The sequence below is a fragment of the Opisthocomus hoazin genome, chromosome 4 (assembly GCF_030867145.1).
Source record: "Opisthocomus hoazin isolate bOpiHoa1 chromosome 4, bOpiHoa1.hap1, whole genome shotgun sequence".
NCBI classification, from domain to species: domain Eukaryota; kingdom Metazoa; phylum Chordata; class Aves; order Opisthocomiformes; family Opisthocomidae; genus Opisthocomus; species Opisthocomus hoazin.
The window spans coordinates 52,680,423-52,706,079 of NC_134417.1; the positions used below are offsets into that span (position 1 = coordinate 52,680,423).

At 37.5% G+C, this 25,657-nt stretch overlaps 1 protein-coding gene across 1 annotated transcript in view; it reads left to right on the top strand.

Moving 5' to 3' along the window:
* The window catches only part of ZNF385D (zinc finger protein 385D), a 440,279-nt gene extending 414,971 nt beyond the window's left edge, over window positions 1–25,308 (top strand). The window contains exons 6-9 of the mRNA XM_075419033.1: window positions 13,486–13,719; window positions 15,662–15,840; window positions 17,221–17,322; window positions 21,251–25,308. Coding sequence (XP_075275148.1) covers window positions 13,486–13,719; window positions 15,662–15,840; window positions 17,221–17,322; window positions 21,251–21,484 — 749 coding nt within the window. The 3' untranslated portion in view covers window positions 21,485–25,308. The remainder of the gene's footprint in view (window positions 1–13,485; window positions 13,720–15,661; window positions 15,841–17,220; window positions 17,323–21,250) is intronic.
* The last annotated feature ends 349 nt before the right edge of the window (window positions 25,309–25,657 follow it).

A 25,657-nucleotide genomic window follows, 5' to 3' on the forward strand; every position in this document is an offset into this window, starting at 1 on the left:
TTTGCTTGCTTGCTTATTATATGAGGCTTGTGTTGGCTTTTCCCATAAGTAGAAACAGAGACAGACAAGACGTAAAAGAGGACACAAATATACAATAAATGTTGTGGGGTAAAAAACCCAAACACTAGAATTTATTTCCCTTAAAAAAAATATCTAAAATTCCAGTTAGAAAGAATGAAAAGTGAATAGGAAACCAAGCTGATTGCTTGCTTTCAAGAATTCCATTTTGACTTTTCTACCCTTACTTGGTTTCAACCTGCCTTTGTAAGTGCTATGGATGGTTAGCAACTTAATATTTAAAATATAGCCCTAAAAGATGAAGGGCTTAAGAAGCAGTTATATCTTTGAGGTCTGCTTGTATTAAAAAATAACCTAATGCTTTGCTCTCATAGCTAATGGTGGCTCCACTCTATGAATTTTTAGCCTCACTATGTAAAATAGGGAAGTCTATTCTTCTTTGAACTGTATTTCTATGAGTTCTTTTATCATGTCAAAGCTACATCTTCCACTACATGGTGTGGCATTTGAAGTGTTTACTATACTTCACTAACAATTGTAGTCTAAGGATAGAAGGCGTGAAGGGTTTTGTTTTGATGTGAATTGTGTTTAGATTATTACACTGCTTACCTGCTGAAACTTTGCCTTAATTTCTTATAAAAAATGTCTGAAAGCTTTGCGAACAAGTTTATAAAAATGTAGTTTTGGAACACTGCTTGTCATCTCCGACTTGTGATGTTTATGATTGACTTATGGACTCTCCATTCCTGCAGAATTTTACTAATGATACAAAACACACTTTCCAGATTGAATGAGTTCCGTCATGTCTACCCTGATTTTTTCTCACCACAGTTGTGCTAAATAGTAAATAGACTTGGGAAGCACAGTACGGTAGCTCTCTGAGAAAACTGGTGGAAGGTTTATTTTGAAGCCAAGTGCTTCAAACGTTTTCACATTACTGGTAAAATATTGGTTTTAATGTTGTATATTAAAAATATTATATATTTGGGGTGCTCTAGTATAATTATTTTCACATTTTTTAATTTGTGACAGGCAGAAGATAATGTGTAGCCCTTTTAAGAGGAGGGAGGCAGCAAGGCTTTTGCGAATGGTTTCATGGTAGTGGAAACCTGGATTTGTTGCTTCAGGCATTTTTCCCACCTTTTTGTTTTCCATTTCACAAAAAAATCTTACAGTTGTACAAGTGTATGCATTTTTCTCATGGTCATGAATCAAGACATCTGATGATCTATAGATTCACTTGATCTGCACTTCAGAGGTTTTGAGAGGGAGGAACCAGTATTCTCTTTTCTGGTCAGTTTACAGTCTTTCCCACTCACCAAAAAGAATTTTTAAAAATCGATACAGATATATCTCCTAAGACTGTAGTTAAAGTATCACTATAATCAATTGGCTTACAAGGTCAAAAGTGATGCATGTTTTCTGCAGGAGAGCTAAGCAAGCCTGTCAAATGGATAATGCATAGGTGTTATGTAAGGAAAATATTTGTGCAAGCATTGGCCAAATTCTTTACATTGTGAGTTAATAATTTCTAGTTTTCATAAATGAAAAGACTGAAATTATCTAAAAGGCCAAAACCTGCACTTCATAGTATGTATTGCCATTTCAGGGACTGGCATATTTGAAGTTCTGTTTCAGAAGAGCAGTACTGTCATCTTTCACAACCTGTATTGAGTTTCCTAATGCTGTGTGGTGCAAAGTGATCCAAAGTAAACCCATTTGTAATTTTGTTTGTGTAGTATGGTAGCAACCTTAGGATCCTGAGAACACATCTGATGTAATACATCAGTGCTAAAGAGATGCTTAAATGTTCTTGTACTGGATGCTGCAGTAGCTGAAGGGTGTTCAGAAGTATGTTGTTGCAGCTGCTGTTATTCTACTAATGCAGTCATACTGCAACTGCTTTCCAAGATTCTTGCAAGCTAATACAAACAATTAGGATCTTAATTCCATATTTTTCATCCAAATAACTATTTTTTTAATTGCAGCAGGTGTCCCCTGAAAAATTTGAAAAACTTAATCATAATGTTTGTTATTGTTTGCTAGATATTAAGCAGGAGTAAGCAAGAGGAGGTGAAAGACACTCTTCATCATAGAAAAACCCATCCCTCCAGCAATTCCCCAGACCTTACACAGAATTATTACGGATTATTGTTTTTAATTATATGGTCCAGTTGCTACTGTTTTTCCCTGTTCTCTGTATGTTTGGCTCCTCAGTAGGTCTTTGAACTGGAATTGTTGAGATAAGATCTGATGGCATTATAGAAGTGATGAAATTATTACTTTTTATGAAGGAAAAGTGGATTTCAAAGAGAAGTTACTGTTGCTAAGCTGGGTGAAGGTGTGGCTTTGTTGCAGACTTTGAACCTGCATGTTCATTAACAAATAGTTATATGGCTGAAAGTCTGTTGAAGCAGGCAAATTGCACCTTTTCACCTAGACACTGTGTAAACATGAATATAAAAAATACATGCAGTTATTCATAAAATAGCTGCAAATTAGGGCAACTTTCAAATATCTAGGCTTGTATTGGTGCTTTCATGGACTCTTATTCATATATTTCTCTCTGTTATAGTGTACATGGGAGACAGATATGATAGAATGAGAACTAAGGAACCAGAAGTATAGTATATTTCACTCTTAAAGATAACTTATTTTTCCTCTTTATCTTTTCTAAGAGCTAATGCCAGATCTGAATGATGTCAGATCTAGTGATGTCTGAATATCTGACATGTACAAGAAAGGAAAAAAATTTAACAGTGGGAGCTAGGGTATGATCTTGTGTGGTGCAGTATTTGCAGCCGCATTTAGAAGAGAAGCTGAAACCACTTTTGTTGCTACTGTGTTATGTTGTTAGGGAAAGAACTGCATACAAAGGAGAATGTGGTACATGTAGAGAATGACAATTTGGGTTTACCAAAGAAATTAATACAAAACTGTAATTGTGTTCATTAATATCCTCCCCTATTGGAAAGCGAAATAAGAAAAGACTGACGTTACAGAACTAGCACAAACAGTTTGCAATTATTAGCAGCCCTGCTCCTGTTGCATAGGGCTGTTTTCTTCAAATGTCCCTCCACGACATTTCTTCTGAACAGATTGTAGCTCTCACTTCGCCTGTGACTAATTGCCTAAGAATCATACCACTTACAATGTAGCTACCTTCACTCAACATGACAGAACTTTTGTCTTTGCAAGTATTGGACGAAACCATCCAACAAATTAACTATGTGCCTGTGACTATTAATGTACATCACTTTCAGTTTTCCAGATAACAAGGCCTTTAATACCAGCCTTACAAGAGAATGTATAAGAGAAGGCCAAAGCATACCAAAGAATTAAATGCCTCATCTAAGATCCTGCAAACGTTTGCTAAAGCTAGTCTTGCACTGCCATCTTGATGCTAGTTTTCGTTAATATGCAGCTGCTCTCATCTTCTGTCACTGCAAACTAAGAGCAGTGATTTCCTTATTAAGGTCTATTCTGCTAGCTTGATGTCCTGAAATACAAACCCGTCATTGTTTATGTGTAATCAGTTAAATCAAATAATTTATTTGGTTCTTTAAGCTTTGAAACTAGGAATGATATCTGTGATTGGTGCCATTATGAAATATATTTGTGATTTTTCCCTTGTGTGTAAAAGATTTCATATAATTCACCAGAAGAACACCTTTGAGCTAGGAAAGCATCTCTTCTTCATTTTGCTTCTGTGGAGAGAGTGCTTGCTAAAATTATGGTACTAACTAGATAAATATCCCAAACAGCAAAGTACTGATAACCTCTTTGCTGAATATGTGTGGATGATGCCAGGGAGTGGCATCCAAGTGATGGAAAAGAGGAAAAGAGGTGTTTCAGACTCTTCTGACAAGGAGAAAATTTGATGAGAGGGAACTCACTAAATTACTGAAGTAGGCTTCTCTTGCGCTTTGCCTAATCCCAGGACCATCCATCCAAACTCACTGTGGTTTACTTAACAGGTTTCTTCTGCTAACTGATGTAATTAAACAAATAGTTCAATTGGTAGCAGGCTGCCTGAAGGTAGCGTAAAGACTGACACATGATAGCTAATGGAGGCTGCTAACGTTGCACAAGATGGCTGTGAAGAAAAAAGTAAAACAAAACCTATAAATGATGCCAAGAACTATGATGACAGCAAGTTGTTTAGAAATTGTTGGTCTGGATTGTCTGTGCAACTCTCTGTAAACAATGTTCAATGTCTTTAACTGTAATGATGACACAGGGTGTTTCATAAGCCTTTTTTTTCAGTCCTAGCCCAGAAGTGACCTGTGGTGGGCTGGAGAGGGGAAGGAGTAGAGGGGATGCAGGCAAGAGTAGGAACATTATTTTTAGATGATGGAACCTGCTGGAGATGTCAGAGCAAGTTAAATAGATGGTCATAGTAACTGCAGCTGCAAGCAGTAAAAGATCCTTTCACAGGAGATTTCCTTTCCCTGGCACTTACTTGGATGCTACTCTTGGGATGGGCCTGTCAATTTATGAAAATGTTACTAACAGTATGTGATCAGTCAAAGGAAAAAAATCTTTGTAAAAGCATTGGACTGAAGAGGACTGCTAAAACTCTAAATGGGATAGCAGGGAAGTCAAAACACTTATTTAATCTAAAGATTAAGGATAATAACCCTACCATTTCTTGTTCTGTTATCTCATCAATTCCTTGTGAAATCTGTTCCTCCAAAATTTGGGCATTTGGTATCTCAACTGCTTATGAAAGAGCAGGTGGTTGTAAGAAAGCCATTTCTGATCAGTCCACAGAACACATCTGCTACAGGCTCTACTTACAGTGCACTCCAAGACAGACGTTCAAAAGAATGTATGTCTTCTCACTGGTCTCCCTGCCTTCGCTCCACTGAAAAAAGTTATACAGTTACAACAGATGCTTGTGCAGCTTCTGACAATTCCTATATTAGACACATTAGTTTATTGCCAAAACCAGAATTACTTGCTCAATGCTCTCCAGTAAAGGAAGTAAGCTGCTGTAAAGGGAATAGCTTTAATTATTCCTGGATTCAAGACAGGAGAATGCCATGAGGTATTATGCTTACGAGGGCAGTCAGAAGTCAGATTTCTCAGAAATTCCTGTTATTTTAATTTACTTCTAGGTTCTAGGACTATAAATCTGTTTTGAAACTTGAAGTTTAAATGGAGGTTTAAAAGAGGACATTCAACTTGCTTAAAATGCAAAAAGAAATCAACTCCCTGCTTAAAATGGAGAGCGATCCTATTCAATCTGCAGCGCAGTTCACTTATTCTTTCCTTGTTCCATTTGATTAATGAAAGCAATGTATTTTCTCTCCTTCTGCCAGTGATTAATACTTCTCTGCGCTGCTTTGTTTTTGGTGGCAGATTGCTGGGGGAGAGATTCCACAGTAAATTGTTTTTGATATCGAGTTTTTAACAGGCTCTGCCAGCCTCCTTGTTTTGTGAAGAATACTTCTCAGCCTCCAGTAGTGCATAGCCTGGACTGTGTCTGCTCTGAGTCTCTGTTAAAGAGAAGGGGAGTTTAGGAGAGCCCCTTTCAAAGCTCACTTCGCTCACTACAGCGGGTAGTGCGAGGTGAAGGAGGACAGCTTGGCTGCTGCGTCCTTCCCCGTGTCTGTGGGGCAGGCATGTGGGGGCAGCAGGAGTAGCAGGCAGACACTGAATCATAATTATGTACTGGCCTCAGTAACAACAATTTGTTCTTCCAGGTAAGTGGCTTGAGTTAAAGCCCTGATGGATGTTTGGGTGGGGAGGTAATATTTTGAAGCCATTGCTGTTAGTGACACAGACAAAAATTGCTCCCTGAATTCTCTCTGGGGGAAGTACTGCCTCCAGTACTGACTAGGTGTAATTCATATCACCTGGACCTTGGTGGTGAGTCAGGGCCTATTTTTAAATAGTATTTTGGACTACTGTCTACAGTAGTGATTCACATGGTGCCAAGGATGTTCCTGGATGTGGGAATGCAACCATCCATTCATTCCCACTGCCGTCTGTGGATGACTTCTAGCCGAAGCTAAATCTCCCAGATATCCCTGGGCAGAGTCTGGAGTTCAATACGAGCCAAGCAGTGACAGGCGGTTCATGCGCTGCTGACCGGTTTTGGAAGATAAGAGAGTTTAATAATATGGATGAGGGCTGCTATGCACGTGTTGGCCTCTATGCTGCAGAAAGGTGCATTCAAGGCAAATTCATTTTATTGAAGTATATCTTACAGAACCTTTTTCTTTAGTGGGCTTTTAAGGAATTGTTTTCAATTCCTTGTTTTTTACTGGTGGTAAACTCAAATGATGCTCAATTTCTGCTCATACATTAACTACAAATATATTTTTGACTCTGTTTGCTTTTACTTAAAAGTTGGAAAATGCATACTGAAGCATGTGCAGATGTAAAACTGGTGGCAGTTTGCCAGCGTAGCCTTTGATGTTGCTGAGCATGAGAGACCTACGTATAGGATAATACGGCTTTCCTTCTATGTATGTGATCAGATCCCCATGTGTGTGTTTTATTTTGTATCTTAAAAGCAATGTTTTACATTGCAGCCTCCAAAATAAAAATGTAAATATCGAAATTAAATCTAACACCTTGCCTTATGTATGACCTTCAAGGTAGAGTCAAAATAGCAAATGTGTTATTTTAGCAGGGCCGCTGAGACCACAGTCTGCAAAAATCCTCTTTGCACTTGACTGTGAGCTCCACCCTTTAAACAAACTCTTTGTCCTGGTTTCAAATTGAATTTTTCACTACATGAGTCTGATTAATTAAATGACAAGAGTAGCTTCAGCCAGCAACATGTTCTTCCCCTACAGCTCCTTGCATGGGGACCCTTTCATTCATTGCTGGCGAGAGATTTTTTTCTTCTGCCTGGCCGAGAAGAAATCTGTATGATAGGAAGGACAGCTCAGCACCCAAACCCAGTCGTCACCAAGAGCTGCTTAAAATAACTTGAAATATAAATGGTTTCTCTTCATCATCTCCTTTCCTTCCAGTCATGTTTTTGTCAGCTGCATCTGCCTGAGAACCCAAAATTCAGACACAGCGTGACATTCCCCTACCTTCCACAGGCCTTTTACCCCCAGCTGTTGCTGTTGCTGCCAGCTCCATTCAATTAACCTCAACAGGAATGCAGTCATCCCTCTGTGGTTAATCCTGTTCAGGATTAACGAACTGTGCTTTAAACCAAGGGAACTGCTAGTAAAAATGAGGTATAACTTTGTTAGAAAATTGTGTACTGCTAATTAGTGAAGGTCATTTTAGGACTTGGCAGAATTGTGTTTAACTGGAGGAAAAAAAAGCCACAGAGTAAATATGTGGAGTTTGCTACTTTCTCTTCACTCTCGCTCTCTCTGTGAATGCCTTTTGTCACCAAGCGCCCTGTTTTCTGTCTCCCTCCCATCAGGTCACCACCACGGCATGTCACTGGGAAGCATGGAGCAGAGGAAGCAGTAAAATGAGGCCGCTTGTTGTGGAGCCACTTGTTTTTTCATTCTTTATATCTGAGTGATGAGCACTGTGTATAATGTGATTTATTTAAGTGTTAAAAAACAGGGATCGGTCAAAATACTGAGGTCATTGCTTCTTCAGTTACAAACCAAGAAAGTTCCTGGTATTTGACTTTCATGCTAGTCCTGGGAAAGTTTGCAGTCCTTCAGTTTTTTGGTAGTGCTTCTTGTGTACATTTGCCCAAAGGCTTGGGCGATACCTTAGATACCGTCAGCCTTTCACTTTCTGGATATCAAAAACAATCACAAGGGACACTTACACAAAGCAAAGTAACAAGGAACTTCACAAGAAAGTGACTGACAAGCCAGGGCAGTGACAGGGGAAGGGACAAATGAATAGCTGGTGTTTAAAAAGAAGATCAGAAAAGGCATCTCATCGCAGATTTTCACATTCTGTTCCTGTTTGGTCATAGAAAGCTTGGTTTATTACTTTAGAGTTCTTGACTCTTCCATTGTGGCATATTAAATAGTATCCATCCTGTAAAAGATCAGGTAAATATAATGATTTCCAATATTTCATGTCGCTTCACTGAAGGAGGTCTTATCATGAAGTAATGAATTACACAACTGTCATCCAGGTATTTTCATCTTTTATACCAAAAAACCTGTCATGTGCGATACTTAACTCTCTAAACCATGCTGCTGTAATTAGTTTTTTCTTACAAAAAACTACATGGGTCCTTCTAAGTTCTAAAAATATACTTCTGACTCTCCAAGTAAAAGATATCCATTCTGGGAAGGCTATATCTATAAAAAACAGATTGAGTCCAGGTTTCGAATGTAAAACTAAGTCTCATGACTGGAATTTTCATAATATGATACGAAAAGAATTTTCTGCACAATAGATTGCAATGGAGCAAATATCCACCAACCACAAAATATGGAAGTTTGTATTTTGCACATGTAAAGGGGGAGGAGCTGATACATTTGAGTCAAAGTTCCTCAAAGTGTTTTGGTTAAGTGCCAGAGCCAGCCAATGTGCTAGCACACATGCTTATGTTTTAGCATATGAGTATGGAAAATCAGCCAAGCACGAAAAAAAGTCACACAGTTATATTTGAGATGGTACTTTGTTTTTAATATACTCCACTGCTATATTTATAGATTCAAAAGAAAGTACGTCTTATCTTCCAATGTAATTACCACAGAGGATACGGAGCATGGGATTTTCAAAGCAGCCCAAGGAAATGGAGGACCCTGTTCTTAGTAGGCAGGAAAAGAATATGCTGAGGCTCTTTTGAACATGCCGATATCAAGCACCCGTATGGGAGCATTCTGTTACTTGATGCGGTTTTGCTACAAGTGAGCCAGCTGACGATGTTTTTGCAATACTAGGAGGCCTTATAGTATAGTGAAATATTTCATATCAAGTTCTCTTTTTCATGAGAAAGAATGTGCTTTCTAGTTTAGAGGGGGTGAGGGATGGGGGGATGTGTTTGGGTTTTTTTGTTTTTTCCTGGACAGCATTATGGGCCAAAAGCTCAATCCTTTTATATCAAAGGCAAAGTTTGATTTAAATGAGATTTAAATGAGACCAGAAAGCATGGGTGTGTGCTAAATCAGATATTTTAAAATGCATGCCTCTTGACATTGCGGAAGAAAAAATACGCTCATAAATAGTTGAGACTTGTTTGAAGTCATAGCACTTTTCTCTGTGGATCTATTTATAGTTTCAGGATAAGAAATTCTTATGCTTAGTAGCAGGAACTGATGAGTGAGACTTTTCACTTTTACTCAGAAGAAAAGCATGAGTTGTAATTTTCTGTTTCTTTAGCCTAAAGAAAATGCATGTATCTTATAACTGGGATATAAATTTAATCCTGCTTACTTAGGAGGACCTTAATCACACACTTGCAGGTTTCCCCTTGAATTACGGTATCTGTAGTACCCAAAGGAGCCAATTCTCACACAATGTTTTTCATCTGGGTTTGTCTTCTTGTTAAAATAAATCTTTGATTTTGCCAGTGGGAAAGATTACTCTTTAATATAATTTTTTTAGTATTTTTAATTTTTATTCTGTCGCTATATTAAGGCCAGGAACACAAAAGAATTATTGTGAATCCTGAAGTGTTCCCTTTTTTTGCTGCTGGAGTCCAGTTCCATACAATATTAGCAGTCAGCTTCTATGCCAAAGCCAAGCAGTGACAGTTGCAATAATGAATATTTGCTGCAGGCCACTGGTATGAAAATAGCACAGTGCTGCAAGCCTGCGTCACCAGAAACAAATCTTCCATTTGACTGTGACTGAACTTTCAGCTCGATTTTAGATCATTTATTATTGAAATAGTTCTTAAAGCACTGTCATAATATACTGTTAAGAAATGTTGATTCAGTCTTCAACGCATCAGTTCAAATGCCTTCTGACTTCTTTTTGGTGATTTGTTTTTTTCTAAAATCTCTTATACCTTTAATGCTCTATGTTGTATTTAGGGCACTAAACTGTGTACAGGCAGCAACACTGTAATATATTCAGACATGCATGCTTGTTTTAGAAGTTCTGGTGAGAAAAGGATTTGAATTCTCTCTTTGTAAGTTTACCTGACAGTTTTCAGAATGTTTTGCCCTGAAGTCCTGCAGACAGTTTAAAGTTTCTATGGGGAGGAGCAGCTTTACATCTTTAAATGTGCTATGGCTATTAGATGGTGAATTTTGATGGTTTTCTCGTACATGTTTTGATGTCATTAATGCATTTGCATTAGTGGAATATATAATGTATTGATATAGGGCACCTTTTGAAAGGTATATGAGCAGAATATATGCTCTGAACTGTGATATTTTTGTTAGTTGAAGAATACTGATGACATTTATCATTTTTAGTTTAATTTTTGTACACAATGCTGCTTTCATGCATGCATGTCTAAATACCCTAAAAAGGACCAGCATAATAGATTGTATTTTCACTTTAAAATAATTACATGGTAAAATATTAGATCAACATAGATATAGGAAGTCAAATATTTGAACCAGAATAAAATCTGTGGTTATTTAAGCTTTTTTTTTTTTTCATTTCCTCTGGAAAATAAATTATGATCTGTATTTTTCTTAGGACAAAATACTGACTCTTGCACTGCAAAGCTGGTAATGGTTACTGATGTACATGTCTAATTTCCTGCAAGATTAGAATGAGCACCAACCTTGCCATTTTCCTTCCCTCTCTCTGGTGCCATCTGCCCTCTGCCGTCCTTTTCACCAGGAAAGTACATTGGCTAGACCTACTACTGTACAGTAGTACCACGATGGAATTTTAAAAGCAGCGTTATTTACTGTTGTGAGTGGGCTTTTGAGGAAAATAATTTCACTGCAGTAACTTTCAACTGAAGGAAAGCCAACATCAACATGGATTTTCTGGGATGGGAAAGGAATGGCTAGTTAAATGTGTAATTTTGTGGACAGATCTACAAAGGCTTCATTTACCCATCAGTTTCTCAACAAAAGCCTTAATATTTCAAAAATATTATTTTTCTTTTGAAACATTATTGTCAATCTGTAAAAAATAATAAATAAGAACAGAATGTTCAGCAAGGTAACATCATTCCTTCTGCATTAGTATTTGACATCCCCAGTATCTTCAGGATATAACCACCTCCAGACTCACTCTCAGAAAAAAACCTCAACTTTGATTAGACTTTCAGTGGGACCTATTTTTTGCTGTATGCTTTAATGCCTGACAATATGATGAATATTGTGAATATTCACATGATAAACTTTGTTTCATGAATAATGATTTTTGAAAACCCTCTGGGAGAATATGTAGAAATATTATAAAATAGAATGTATAGAAATTAATAGGGCTTGAAGGGTACTATTCCCACTGACTGAAAGGGGAGCTTGCTCCTGCAGATATTTGTTCAGCCATTTCCAAGTTCTCCAGTAGGCAATATTTCTGGATCTCTGTGGGCAGACTGTTCTCAGGCTTTACAAGCTTTAATATTAGAAAGAATTTCCTGATGTCTAATCTAAGTCTCTCTTGATGTAATCCAGTAGTCCTTGTTCTATTAGGAGGGATCAGGGAGAAGGGTTTATTCTCTCATTTTTAGCTACCTTCTACAGATATGAAAAATGTTGTCAGTGTTTACTCTTCATCTTCTGTATTCACAGTCCATGTTTTCTAAACCTCGGTTTGTTTTGGCTTCCTCTCTCACAGCCACTCTTTTGTTGGCTTGCATTTGTATTGCTGCTGGATTAACAACAAAGCAAGTAATTTTTAATTTTTGACGTTGCAGTCTGCAGGTTGGACACAGAGCCTCCAGTGCTGATTAGAGGAGAAAAAAATACTTTATCTGCACTTTCGATATGGTGGGGACCTGTTTCATAACACGATGATATAAGAGATCTCTGTTTGTCTTGGTATCCACTAATGAAAGCTTTTTCTGAAAAACAAGCAAACAAAAAACCAAAGAAAACAAACCACAATTAAACAAACAGAAAAACCTCCCTAAAAAGTAGTACTGGGGCTGTGCTTCATCCTGTTTTCATAGATCGGGTTAATCCTACTGAGTGTGGATTCCTGCAGTTGGCTTTACTGAAAAGTATCTAACTGTCTAGACTGCTTCTCCAATGTGTTAGAATTGTTGTGAGTCATGTCTCTCAGTGTGTTTGCACTTGCTCCCAGTTTGCTGTTGTCTGCTAAGTCATTAGGCATGTTCTTCATTAATGAAGTTGCTGAACAGTATTAGTTTGAAACAGACCTCTGCAGCGTCATTTAGTTGTGTCCCTCCCGCGTCACAGCACATACTGAGATCTATAAGCAAAAGAATTGTTATTTTGCCTATTCTAATAGATGGCAATGAATAAAACATAGTACAGTTAGAGCACCACTAACACCAAGGGTAGTTTGAAACCAAAATGAGCTGTCTATGTTGGAAAGTACCCAATTCCAGGAATATGTCAGTAAAGTAACTAAGATTTCTTATGGGGGAAGCTGCTGCTCAGTAGGCTTAATGTGTCAAAATACAACAATGCAAAGGCAGAACAGCTCCTGTCCCTTCTTTCCTTCTGCTGTCCCTTGTTTGCTGCCTTCTCCACTGGCTCAGTGCTGGATCTCACTGTCCTCTACCCTGCTAAGTAATTAACTACCAAATGATACTGCCATATCCAAATGTGATGTACATATTATTTAAACCACGGTATCATTGTGTATTTTCTCTCTCTTGGATTTGAAAACTACTAAAAAAGCATGAGTTGTTAGATGCAGGCATTAGGCTTCCAAATAGATTTAGGTATATAACATGCTTACAGTTTTTCCAAATATACCACTGATACACACGATGCAAATCTTGTTAGTGTTTGTTTAGGTTTCTGATAAAGAATGTTTTATATTTAATTACTGCTATTAGTATGTACTGTTATTATGTAATAATGGATAACAGTAATGCATGGATACATGTATATGGTGTATTAAATCATGGCCTTCATTTAATATTAGTTTTGGCTAATATCAAGTAAAGTATCAATTTAAAGTTTTATTTTATCAGATATCAAGAACAGAAAATGATGTTATTTTTAATTTTATTAGTACAGAATGTTAAAACTTTAGCTTGGCTACTCAATCAGTGTAAGTATTATGCAGTACTATGGCAGTTTATGCATCTGAAGTGCTACGTATAAATTTTTACTGCCTGTTGTACTGGTAATTTACACAACCCCTTTTAGTAGATAACCTTTCAGTTGTACGGTGCAGTCTTAATGACCTGTCTTTTCAGTTTACAAATTCTGTATTTATTGGGTATTAGCAGAGTGTAGGAGATGGAATACATGCATTTCAATACATAGGAGTACCGTGTTCTATAACCACAGAAAATATAAACAATAAGGTCAGATTTAGTTCATTACCAGTAGTCAAACCATTGCCCGCACGATCCGGCTCTCTGTGTGGTTACAGCATTAGGATGCAAAACAGGCAAATGCCAAAGGTCACAACCTATTTGTTTGTTTTTTTGTTTCCATCTCCTCTCTTTGCCCACAGATGCTACCACAGAGACACCAGCAATATCAACGACAACAACCGTGGAAATCCGGAAGAGCAGTGTCATGACAACTGAGATCACCTCTAAAGTGGAGAAACTCCCCACGACAGCCACTAGCAGCACCACATGCCCTTCCGTTGAGACTGAGGAAGAAAAAGCAAAAAGACTGCTGTACTGTTCACTATGCAAAGTTGCTGTCAACTCTGCCTCACAGCTGGAGGCGCACAACAGTGGTGAGATGGAGCAGTGCTTGCTTGCTTCCTTTTCTCCCTTCTGTCTCACGAGCTCTGCAATTATCTTCCCCTGAATAGATTAGATCTCTTGCAGCAGGAGACAAAGAGGTGGCAGAAAACTGGCAATTACATGGAATTCATTAACTATTAAAGAATAAAAATGACAGGCAAAGATGCTTTCATAAAGGGGAAAGAAAGGAATTTTACTGCATGCAAGTTACCCGTTTTCTTACATTTTAGCTTTTGCAGCTTCCAAACCTTATGGAGCTAAATGACAGCTCATGTTTCATTACCCTTGGTGTTCAGAGTTTGCATACTTTTGTTTGTGCCAGCTAGCAAACTGAGTATGAATGCCATTAATTTTGGTTGAAATCTGACAAATTAAGGCTGAAAGAGGGAGTGTCAGTCAGTCAGAGTTCAATGACGAGAGTTAGAATTCTTAGCTCAATATTGTCTGTTAATAACTTGTTAAAATTGTGTATATTTTTGCTTTGTTTTCATCAACTGATAGCAACTGCTGCATGAGAGTTGAACGGCTAATTGCTTACCTCCGTCTTAATTTTTAAGCCTTTTCTTGTTATTACAGCTAGTGGCATCAATAAGTTCGAGTAGTAGAGAGCCATCGTTCACAGTCACTATTTTAAGCATCTTATTGATTGGCTTTGTGGTGAGAAGGGTTAAAAGATCTTGAGATTTAATATGGTAGCAATGACCACCTATAACGGTCCTACAGAAAAACTCCTGATTTTGGATGTCAGGGGTTACTTATCAGCAGGGGAAACAGGCAGAGAACCTTAGGTTTGAAACGTAGAGACAGTGGTGATATACCTGAAGCAAGATGATCAATGGGTTTATGATGTAATAAAAAAAGAAATAACTTTGGCATGTCTGTAGAAACCACTTAAATTTAAACAGAAATGATAATTTGTTGGTATTCATGAGAAACAAAGCCTAATCAGTTTTGAATGCTGTGTTTGCTATATGCTAGTTCTTCAGCTGGTGAAAATTCAAGTTCATAAAGCTGTACCTATTTAACCTATTTAACTTCACGTGAGGGTTAGACTCTAAACGTTTTTCTCATCAAGATGAGAGCCACAACATTATTCTGAATACTTAAACACAACCCTCCAAGTTTTTGCTGTCTATGCTGATAAATTGTGCATGTCCTCACACACATACATGCTTGTAAAAGTGTTCATGTGGATGTGTACAACAATTATCAGTGGAACACTAATTCTGTACGCGGTAGTAGTCCGTTATTATCACAGACTACCTGTGTGGAAGTCAACAGTGTAAAAAATTGTTCAGTCTGAATAAAGGTAAAGCAACAGGACACTGTTGTTTTCTATGCAATCTTTATTTTAATAAAAAATGCAAATGCATTTTTCTTACATAGAAGTTTCTCACATATTTTGGTTTCTTTCCAGGCCGTTAATGATCCATAGGTTGCTGCCGGGAACCTCTGCCTCTTTTTTGATTTGGAGACTAATTAGTTAATTATAGATTGAAGTGTAAGCTACCTAATGCATACTGTTTATCAATCCACTCAGGAGGACTACAAATCAAAGCCAACTACATCTTTAATAGCTAAATTACTCTTCCTTTGCAACTACAATTCAGGTCTTATTATCAGCAGGAGTTAATGAGAAAAGTCACACCCATTTAACTTCACGTCAGGATACCTGACTGTGCCACTACTTACTGGTGTGTCTGCTTTGTTCTAGTGCATTATCTACAGATATGTAATATAGTAATTAAATATCAGATGTGAAATACTGTTACATTGGTATGACTTTGATACAGACAAACAGAGGCATATTCCAAGGACAGCACATGGCACCAAGCTGAGGCTCATAAGATTTTTCTTTTGAAAAGAGAATAAAACAATGAATGCAACCAAATTGCCAAAGTTGTTTCTGTTTCCCATTTCCAATGTCTCCAGGGACTAAGCACAAAACTATGCTGGAAGCTCGGAATGGAAGTGGAACCATAAAAGCCTTTCCTCGGGCAGGCGTAAAAGGCAAAGGACCTGTGAATAAAGGGAACACAGGCCTTCAGAACAAAACATTTCACTGTGAAATATGTGATGTGCACGTAAACTCCGAGACACAACTGAAACAGGTACTCAGCTAGCTTGCAGAGTGTGAATCCTTGGCTGTTCTTTGTTTTCATGGTGATAAAGTCCCAACACAATCAGCATGTGTCGGTTGAACAGTTCACATCCAAATGGAGCTTAGAGATTTTACCCTTTGTACTTGTCTTTCATGTTGTAAGTTTTCTTTTGGATATGATTTTACCTTGTGCAGAATATATTCTCTCAAAAGCTCTTGATTATATATATATATATGTCTTAAAGAGTTATAGAAGCTGTAAGCTGCAACATAGTACAACTGTCTTTACACTACTATAATTGTGAAGAGCTAATAAACTGTGCCATTTAGCGCATATTTGCCTTGACAAAGATGTGGAGGTGGATGCAGCCAGTGTTTTCAGAAAACACTGAATAACCTGCTCAGAAATGCAAGATGGAGAGGATCTGTAATATTTTTTTTATCAGTGCTACTCTGTAACTGAGAAGCGTGACCTCTAAATTGCAATTACACTAAGTTATGTTCAGTCATTCTTCAGATGAACAAAGTCTTTGTTCTGAAAAACAGTTTAATTCCATATGCCTTTTGGAATTAAATACTTGTTAAGGACCTTTACAAGAATGAATTAAATTCTGTAATGGACAATAGCAATACTTGTCTTCTACTTTCAGGAAAAAAAAATATCCAGTTCTCTGTCTTTTTTTGCGAGAACTCTCTTGAGAATGAAAATCAAAGTAAAAATATAGCTCTGAAGAAGGTCTCTTACATTGAATACTGCAATAAAGTCTGTGCAGAAGGATTTTTGTAAAATCTCATAGATTTTATGAAGAAGATTATGGATTTTGTGGGGTTTTTTTCACTGTCAGTTTGATATGTAACCATCTTTCAGCTGAAATCTTATAAGGTGGTCTAGGCTTCTTAGGGTTTTGAACAATTTTGTGACCTTTTTCCCCCCAAATAGGGGATGCTTTAGTATCTAATATTCTTCCAAAATTTTCTGGATGCTTTAGTATCTAATATTCTTCCAAAATTTTCTATCAGCAGTGGATTGAATTTGATGGGTGCTTTATAGAGACAAGAAGGAAGTTTGCAAAGGCTTCTATCTTTGACCTGATTCAGGTCCTGTTGAAGTTAACAAAGGTGAGAAAATAATTGATTACAGTGGAAGCAGAGTTCAACTGAGCAGAGTGGAAAATCACAGTCCCAATATGTGATGCACAAAGGATCATTCAAATTGGAACAGGGCCTGTTCCCATTCGTTATTGAATTAGTCAAAGTAATGCTGTTGTAGAGAGCAGTAGTCTTCAGTACTGGAGCATCCTTGTGTAAAGCAGAACCTGAAGTGATGTATTAATGAAATATCACTCTTCTCTTCCCCACCCCCCCAAAATGCATTTATGTATTTTAACAGCACATAAGCAGTAGAAGGCACAAAGACAGAGCTGCTGGGAAGCCACCTAAACCTAAATACAGCCCTTACAATAAAATCCAGAAGGGAACACATCCTCTAGGGGTAAGCCAATCACCTTTTAATTTTACTTTTATTTTAACCCTGCTGAGTAGGGTTTTTAGAAAATGTTGAGAAATGTTTAAAATGAGAGGAATAATGTCAGCAATGGAAGCATACAAGTGTCCAAATGAGCCCATGGAAGCCCACAAGGGACTTATCATATATTTTGATAGGTGTGGACTACAACCTGTGGGTCCTCATTTTTGTAGCTACTCTGAATATCCTCAGAAAAAAAGCTTGTTTCAAAGACCATTAGAGAGCAAGAGACAAAAGAAGCATCTGGATGTCAAACAGGATTTTTGCAGTTTTCACCAAGGACAATAGTGATTAAATGACTAAATGAAACTCTATAAAACATAAAACCTTTATTCTATCCTTATTTAGAAAATTATTCAGATAACAATTGAAACAATTTTTTTAAAAATCCATCTCGGATTTCATTCCACTCAGTTTCAGGATGGTTCTGGTCACATTTTCGACTGCCAGGGTAAACTATCTGATACACAGTTCTTGCTAGCTACAAAAGCAGAGAAAAAAGTTTACTTTTTTAATAAAAAACCCTCCTAGGATCCTGTCATTATTTAAGAAACAGCTTATGTTTTGGGTGGGATAGTGAAACATCTGACATTTATCTCCATCAGATAAACTGCATGGGTTTTTTTATGCTCCGTGGTGTTTTGTAAGGGTTTATAGATGGTTTTGGCAGTGAGAGGGTGTTGATTCATTTGCCTCGTAGAGATTAGTCACATATGCCTTGACCGTGTTCTCTAACACGGCAGAATATGGAGCTTTTTTTCTGTGAAAATCCAGTCCTCTTTGAGTTGAATTCAACCTTGTTGGGGCAGCCCTCACGATAGGTATATTCATGCACGATTCAGTTGAGTTTTTCAGTAATCTACCAGGAAGTCCAAGGTCTCCAATACATATAAGCTATACTGAAAGGAATAAAAACATGTAATGAGGTAAGTAGGGTATGGAATCACTAAAGCCTTAGTGATAAGCCAGGATTATTATTCCATTATGAAATTCATTGTTTCTCTGGGGATGAACATAACTATAACATGGCTGTTGCTGTTGTACACAGTTCTCTGTTTACCAGTGGTGATTTCTGAGAACTCCAGCCAAGGATCAAGGCCGTTTAGTAGCTGCAGAGACAAATAAAGGCAACGTGTCCTTTCCCTGCTCCCTCACTACCAGTTGCTCACAATATACAGGGCAGGCCAGAGGTGAGCGAAGAGGCAAAGGGGATTTAAGAAAAAGAGAATGAGTTAGCAACAAAAGAACAGATATGTGTAGCAGAATGGAGGCTACACTGAGAAAGGACAAAAGCAGTTCTCCATTTAATCTTTTTGGTTCAGAATAGAAAAAACCCAAAATTGCTGTCACTTGAAATGCAGAATGGCACAGCAACAATCCAAAGATGTGCTAATTTTACTTTGAATGTAAACGTTTTTGATGAGCTCTAGACTTTTCTTTACTCTCTGTTAATTTTTCAAGTAATTTGATGTACCTTAGTTTACTTCATTGGAGATGAAACAAATAATGACTACTTTTAATGTTGACCTGTGTGTTAATTAGTACTTGCAGAGAGGTTTGAAATGAAGGTGCAAAGTAATGTATATGCTAAATAATACTAGTTTTGCAGCTATCTTGATATCAGAACCAGGTTGATAAATTAAATGAGAAGCTATCTAACTTCTAATGAAGTTCCTGATTCCTCCAAGAATGGCAACAAAATCCTAGCCTTTTAATATAAACACTCACATAAGATCTTTCTTCTTTGTGACAAAAAATGTACGAGCATCACTGAAGTTTTTTTCTACAGAATTTAGAAAAAGCACATACTACATTTTCATAGCTTTTTTAGACCAAAAACTTTCCAATGCTATGTTTTCAATATCATTTGTACTGCTTTGTCTGGTCTAGTTTTGCAGAGAAGGAAGCTTTATGAATTCCCACAGTACTATTTGAGAGTTTAAGAAATCTTGTAATGTTGGAAGTTACTTCAATTTCTTCTAGCCACAAATGTCCAGCATGCATAAAATAGTACACTGGAAAGAAAGAGGTTATCGGGCATTAGATAGTCCAAATTTTCTGCAATAAAATACCACTTATGAAAAACATCCTTCACTGGGAATTCTACACCACAATCAGACCCCTGTTGTTTTGGCTGGGGTTTTTTGTACTTTGTACTCCAGGGGTTTTCTTATCTGTTCTAAACAAGGCTGAAAAAAAGTTTTTACTGAAAACTGTAAGGAAGGAGGAAAAATTCAAATGCTTAGCAAGGGAAAAAGACAGCTTGGATCAGTGAGTGTAACACTGATCAAGGAAAAGATCAGATCATTGCTTTTCTAAGGCACCATCAGGTATTTTGTATCTACCATCCATTATGTTTTCCCAGAATTACAGAATCTGGTCCCCTCTTAGTATCTCTCCTAGAGCTTTAAAGGACCTTGAGGTCAGCAGAGTTGTCAAAGGGTATTAAGAAAAGTAAAAATCCTATATCCATCTGGCTGGTAAAGAACCAACAGATTTTTTTTGAATATGGTGATAGTGTAATGATGAAACTCGCTGATGGTTCATGCCAGACTACTCCTGTCCTTACTTTCTATCACTCACCAAGGTACTTTTGAATGGAAAGTAAACTGTGTTTCCCTGTGAGTGAGAAGTGTCCATACTTACAGGTTGACAACAGTATGGTACTTATATTCATATTCTGTATATTCAATACTACATATTCCAGTTTATGTTCTTTGCAAAGGGCCTCAGGTCATGCCAGGACACAGACCCACCAAAAGTCCATCAGAGCCAATGGGAACTTTGTCAGTGGATGGTTTCTATTCTTATCTCAGAGTTATAAAACCAGAACAATAAAGGTATTCAGGCTCCTGGCTTCTCATTAGAAACCTCAAATCCGACTGAAATCTGCAGAAAACTATATAGACTACGCTGATGTTCATGTGTATGCTTACCAAATGTAAATTCTCTTAAATAATAGTGGACTTCTATGAGTATTTTCAGTCAGTCTGGGAGAAGCTTGAGGTTTTTGGTGGGTTTTTTTGGAAACTCTGAGTGAGGAGTTTTTCAAATTCTATTTGGTAGTGCACAAGACTCATGATTTAAATGGTTTTAAAGCAGAAGCCTCAGTGACAGTAACAAAAATAGCACAATTTGGCACCATACTAAATGATATAGGCAAGAGTTTTTCATGACAACATTCTAAAATACCTGCCACTTTTTCACAATCCTTGTAAGAATGAACAGTATCTCAGTGAAAAACATGTGAAGACACAGCAAGGTGACATAGGACAGCACTCATCAAATTCATCACTTTTTGGAACATGTGAAACATTAGGAGATTTTCATAACTGGTGCAAGATAAGCTTTGTTTATTTGCTTGTTGATAGAGGCTAGAGCTAATAAAGAGGAGCTAACTGGAAATCTTAATTTTAAGTAGAACTTGCATCCTAATGATAAAACCAAAAGTACCTTCTTAGCCAGACCAGGGAACAGCATATGTTTTCACTCTGCTGTTGTCTCTATCCTAAAGCTGTCCAGATGGACGTCTTTTAATTGATGGTTAATTCTTCCTTATTTAATTCTCACAGGGTACATGCAGCTTTACTTTGGCACAGATTGCCCAGCCCCTTTTTAGGTTTGCTTTGATTTCTAATCTCATATTAAATCAGAAGTCTCAGTGATAAGGCATGAACATTGGAAACTCTTTGTCCCCAGCCAAGTCCTGCTCGCTCTTGTCCAATGTGCGAGATCACATCTCCTGTCGCAAGCCTACAGCTTGTAGAGTCACTAGCCACCACCAGGCCTCTCTTACTTGATTTTGCACTTATAATCTTAAGTCAGGCTCCCTGTCGTGTAGATAATATGAACAAATTATGTCTCTCTGTTTGTTTGTTTTCTCTCTTCCCCACAGGTAAAATTAGTATTTTCAAAGGAACCTTCAAAGCCGATGGCTCCACGAATCTTACCAAATCCGCTAGCAGCTGCAGCAGCAGCTGCTGCTGTGGCTGTGAATTCCCCCTTCAGTCTTCGCACAGCCCCAGCAGCCACCCTTTTCCAGACTTCAGCACTTCCTCCAGCACTCCTACGACCAGCTCCGGGGCCTATACGGACCACCCATACTCCTGTGCTGTTTGCTCCTTACTGAACTCCAAACAGGAATTAATTGTACTGCAATAATTTTTCGAATCAAAACAAACAAAAAAAAGAAAATCAAGAACATTGAACTATGCAGTGTTTATTTATAGTTTAAAGTATATATGAAGAGCCAGGACTTTTGATAGAGAACTGAACAAATTCTAAAAGGGGGAATGGGCAGTATTTTCTCCAGATGAGAACATTCCTCTTGAGTATTGATCGTTTTAGAACTGATCTCCAGCATTGAGTTGTAGTGACATATAAAACTTATGAAGCCTTTTGACTGTGCTTTTTGGCACATATTTCCCTGCAATGTCTTTCCTGCTTTATGAAACAACTTACAATTTGTCTAAAGGGCATTAACTGGTTCCAATGTACATAAAATACTTATTCTGTAGATTAAAGAAGAAGAAAAAAACAGAAACACTGTGAATAGTAGTACCCTTACCAATCCTCCTGCCAAATCAGCAGTTACTGGGTATTTATCTGAACAAAAGTAGATACAATAGATGTCTTGTAAAACAGTAGTATTGTGTCTCTATCTATGCCACTAGGTTTCTAACTGAGTTGCAAAAGATAAAATGAACAAATTATGTCACTTTGGTAAGCAGTCAAAAATGATGACAATAATGTGGAGCTGTTCCTGGTAAGCAAAAATTGTGTTCTTCACCTGCAGAAGAATGGGCATGAAGATAATCTATGTTTAGGACAAAGTAAATGATGAAGAAGATTTAGTGGGGGGAAAAAATAATCCAGATGCTGTACACAGAATAGGTCAAACTTTTGTTTAACTGAGAACATATGTGTACAGTGTGTGTATATTCAAAAGGTATAATACATACAGGATAGATCAATGTTTAGGGCATGCCAGTGGACAGAAAAAATACACTCTTGTCATGAAACAGACCTGACACCTCGGTATTGAGCAGAGGGAAAACACAAATGGGTTATGCGTAGTCATAACTAGCAAATGAAAAGCAGGAGAGAAAACCTGGCCTCTTTTAAGTCAGTATAAGGTTCCTCCTGACTGCAGTGTAGCCAGAATTTCATCTCAAGAATGGCACATATTCTTTTTATATCACACCAGTGGGAGTGTCTGTAGATACAGGTAACATTTTTTGCAATAGGCTTAGTCTTAGAAACAGATTTATTCTCTTGTTTTGTTTTCTACTGATGTGATATAAAATGTCTTGAATACCTATAAAATGTAAACAGCAACACGTGAGATACATATTATGAAATAACTGCACATCATGGTTTGGAACAAATACAACCTTTAGGATCTGAAGGGACCCTTGAATTCTGTAGCTGACCTTTATGTATGGACAGCTTAAAGCCTTATATATTTACTGTGAGGCTTAAAGGGGTTGACTGTGTCCCTTTAAAGTAAGATTTATCAGGGGTATATATAGATATATTGTATATATGTTAGAGTAAGAAAAATAACTTATAAACAGAAAATCTACTATATAAAATAATTATATAACCATTGAGTTTCATATGTGGGTCATTAAGTGGTAAGTAACAAACAGCAGAGAAAAAAATAGACTTCTTAAATCTGATTCTTGCTGCCTGCTTTTTCCCATAGGGAGCTGAAAAGTATCTATTAATATTATGGAGTGCGCTGCTGAGTCACATACGACCACTCTGATGTGTAGCTAAGTGAAATGCCTTCCATACATTTAGGAGGAATAAAATTTAAAAACATAATTTCAGTTTAGATGGGGAAATTATTTGAAAGATTTTATTAAAAGGTAGTAATGCAAAATATTGACCATGTGGTTGCTATATGACACTGCCTGTGGTTAATATGGACAGTTGGGAGAGGATGGGAATATACAGCACTTTTGACTTGCAGTTCATCAGTGAGCCTTCCATATACATTGGCATTTGCCATTTTTTAAACCTCTCTGCATTTAGATTTTATAAAAAAAATATATAAAAAGAGAGAAAGAAGAGGTTCCATGGATGTCTGAGTCCAAAGAATTCCAAAGAGATGCATTTATTTATCTAAAAGTATTAAAATAAGTTCTGTATTATGTATTTGTATTTAATCCAGTTTATTTGCAAACATTTGTGCCTTGAAATTAAATGGGCTTTTGGTTATGTTTAATTCACTTCTATGTAGCCATGAAAAAGATGAGATAGTGATTTCAGGGCTGGTTACTAGCTGGGTTGCTTTGGCCAAGTTTCCAAAACAAGAAGAGTATGAGTAAGTTCCTGAAGCCAAGTTTAGGCACCTAAATAACTAGGGGCTGACATTTAAAAGGGCTCCCTACTCTACAGCTCCCAGTAAAGAGGCAGTAAACAGGGCAGCCTTCAAAACCTGCACCTAACACTCAATTGAGAAAATGTTTCCATTTATTTGGGTACATAAATATAGTGTAGTAAGGTTCAACTCCTCTTTGCAAAATCTTGGCCTTAGTCTTTTAAGCCTGCTTTCAACCGTCCATCTTTTTGCAGATTCTAGTGCCATTGCCAGCTGTGTTCGGATTCCTCCTTCAATAGGGCACCAGTTTTCAAGCTGTGCTCCATGAACCACCATTTATCTCCAGAGCCTTTTGTCATAGCCTGTGTAAGAGCGAGCTTGCTAAACGAGCGGAGGAGGACTGGCATTTTGGGGAGGAAGAAGGTCTGGGCAGGCAATCTTTTCCCCATGAAAAACACGTAGATGGGCAAAGAGGAGACCCGTAAATATCCTGTAGGCTCTTATGCATGGCCTTCTGGTGCATGGACACCTGCTGTACATCCTGCCATGTTGTTGTGATGCCATCAAAATCAACAGGCTGATCCTTGCCAAAATGTGGCCTGTGGCATGTATGGAGGCACAGTACTAAGGGCAGAGTTAATACAAGTTTTCCTAGAAATAATGAGTGTCATTCCAAGTACTTACATCAGCTAATTTGCAATGACACCTTCAGTTTTCTTGGACCTCTTTTGTCACAGTGCTCTATGGAACAAGTTTTTGTTCACATAAGTCTCTTTTAAATTTCAGCTGTAAACAACAAACTCAATTCTTTTTATGTCTCTTACTACCTAATAAAGGATAAAGCCTAAATGTTAGAACGTATAGTGGATTTTCTGTGCCTTGCTGTTCCACCCCCTCTTGGTCAGTAACAAGTCAACGCACCTGGGATGTCAGCACAAGAGTTTTAGATTGTATATATGTCAAGGAAAATACTGGCACAGCAATCTGAATGGGTAAGGAGAGCTTCCAGTCAAGGGCGCGTCCACAGCAGCTGACAAAGGAGCTAGCAAACAGAAGACACTTTACACCTACTTGTCAATACATCCAATATGAAAAGCCCTATAAAAGAAAAATATGTCATCATATTTCATATTACAGTAACACTCCAGGGCCAAGAGGAAGCCTAAAGCACAAGGAAACAGATCATTTCATCGAAGACACAGTCACTCTATGGAAGAACAGTGTGAAATCAGCCTGCAGGGAAGTGGCTGGGTATGAACTTGGAAAAACACATAGGTTCAGGGATGTTTTCTTAAATTCTATACAAAGTGTTAAAGAATGACTTTTCTGTTCTGAACCGAAGAGATGGTATTTTTGTGGGAGGGTTATATATATTTATATTTTTATGCTATCTGCATTTTTCCAACTATCTCCAGCTTCAAACCTTCGTTCTGAAGGATCATCATTGCTTTGAACCATGAAATCGGTTACCTTCTTGAAAGCTGCTGTAAAAGCTGATGTGAGAGGTCAGTAAGAAAATGGTATAAATATGATGATCTAAAATGAAAAATAAAATGAACTGGCCATGTCAAGGAATATTGTATTTGAAAAGCATACATCTTTATTTTAAGATGAAGTTATATAAAATTAAGAATAGCTAAATAAAGTTAATATAAGTAGAAGAATTACATCTGTCATTTTAGTACTGGAATATTACAATCGGCTCTGTATTTTAGAAGATGAAAAGGCTTTTTAGATGATGAATCAATGCAGGGATGCTATGGGTAAATTTACTGTCTCACACTCATTATCTTCCAGTTATACCAGGAATACCATAACTGAATGGACCTGCCCTTAGTCACTTCTAATCCCCAAAGATACAGTAGAGTATTAGCCCGATATGCCCTGATAGCTGAAATCATGATTCTTAGAAGCCCCTGCTTCTGCCTTCTGCTCCCAATAAATGCATAGTTTTTAGAGTCTCCTCAAAGCATC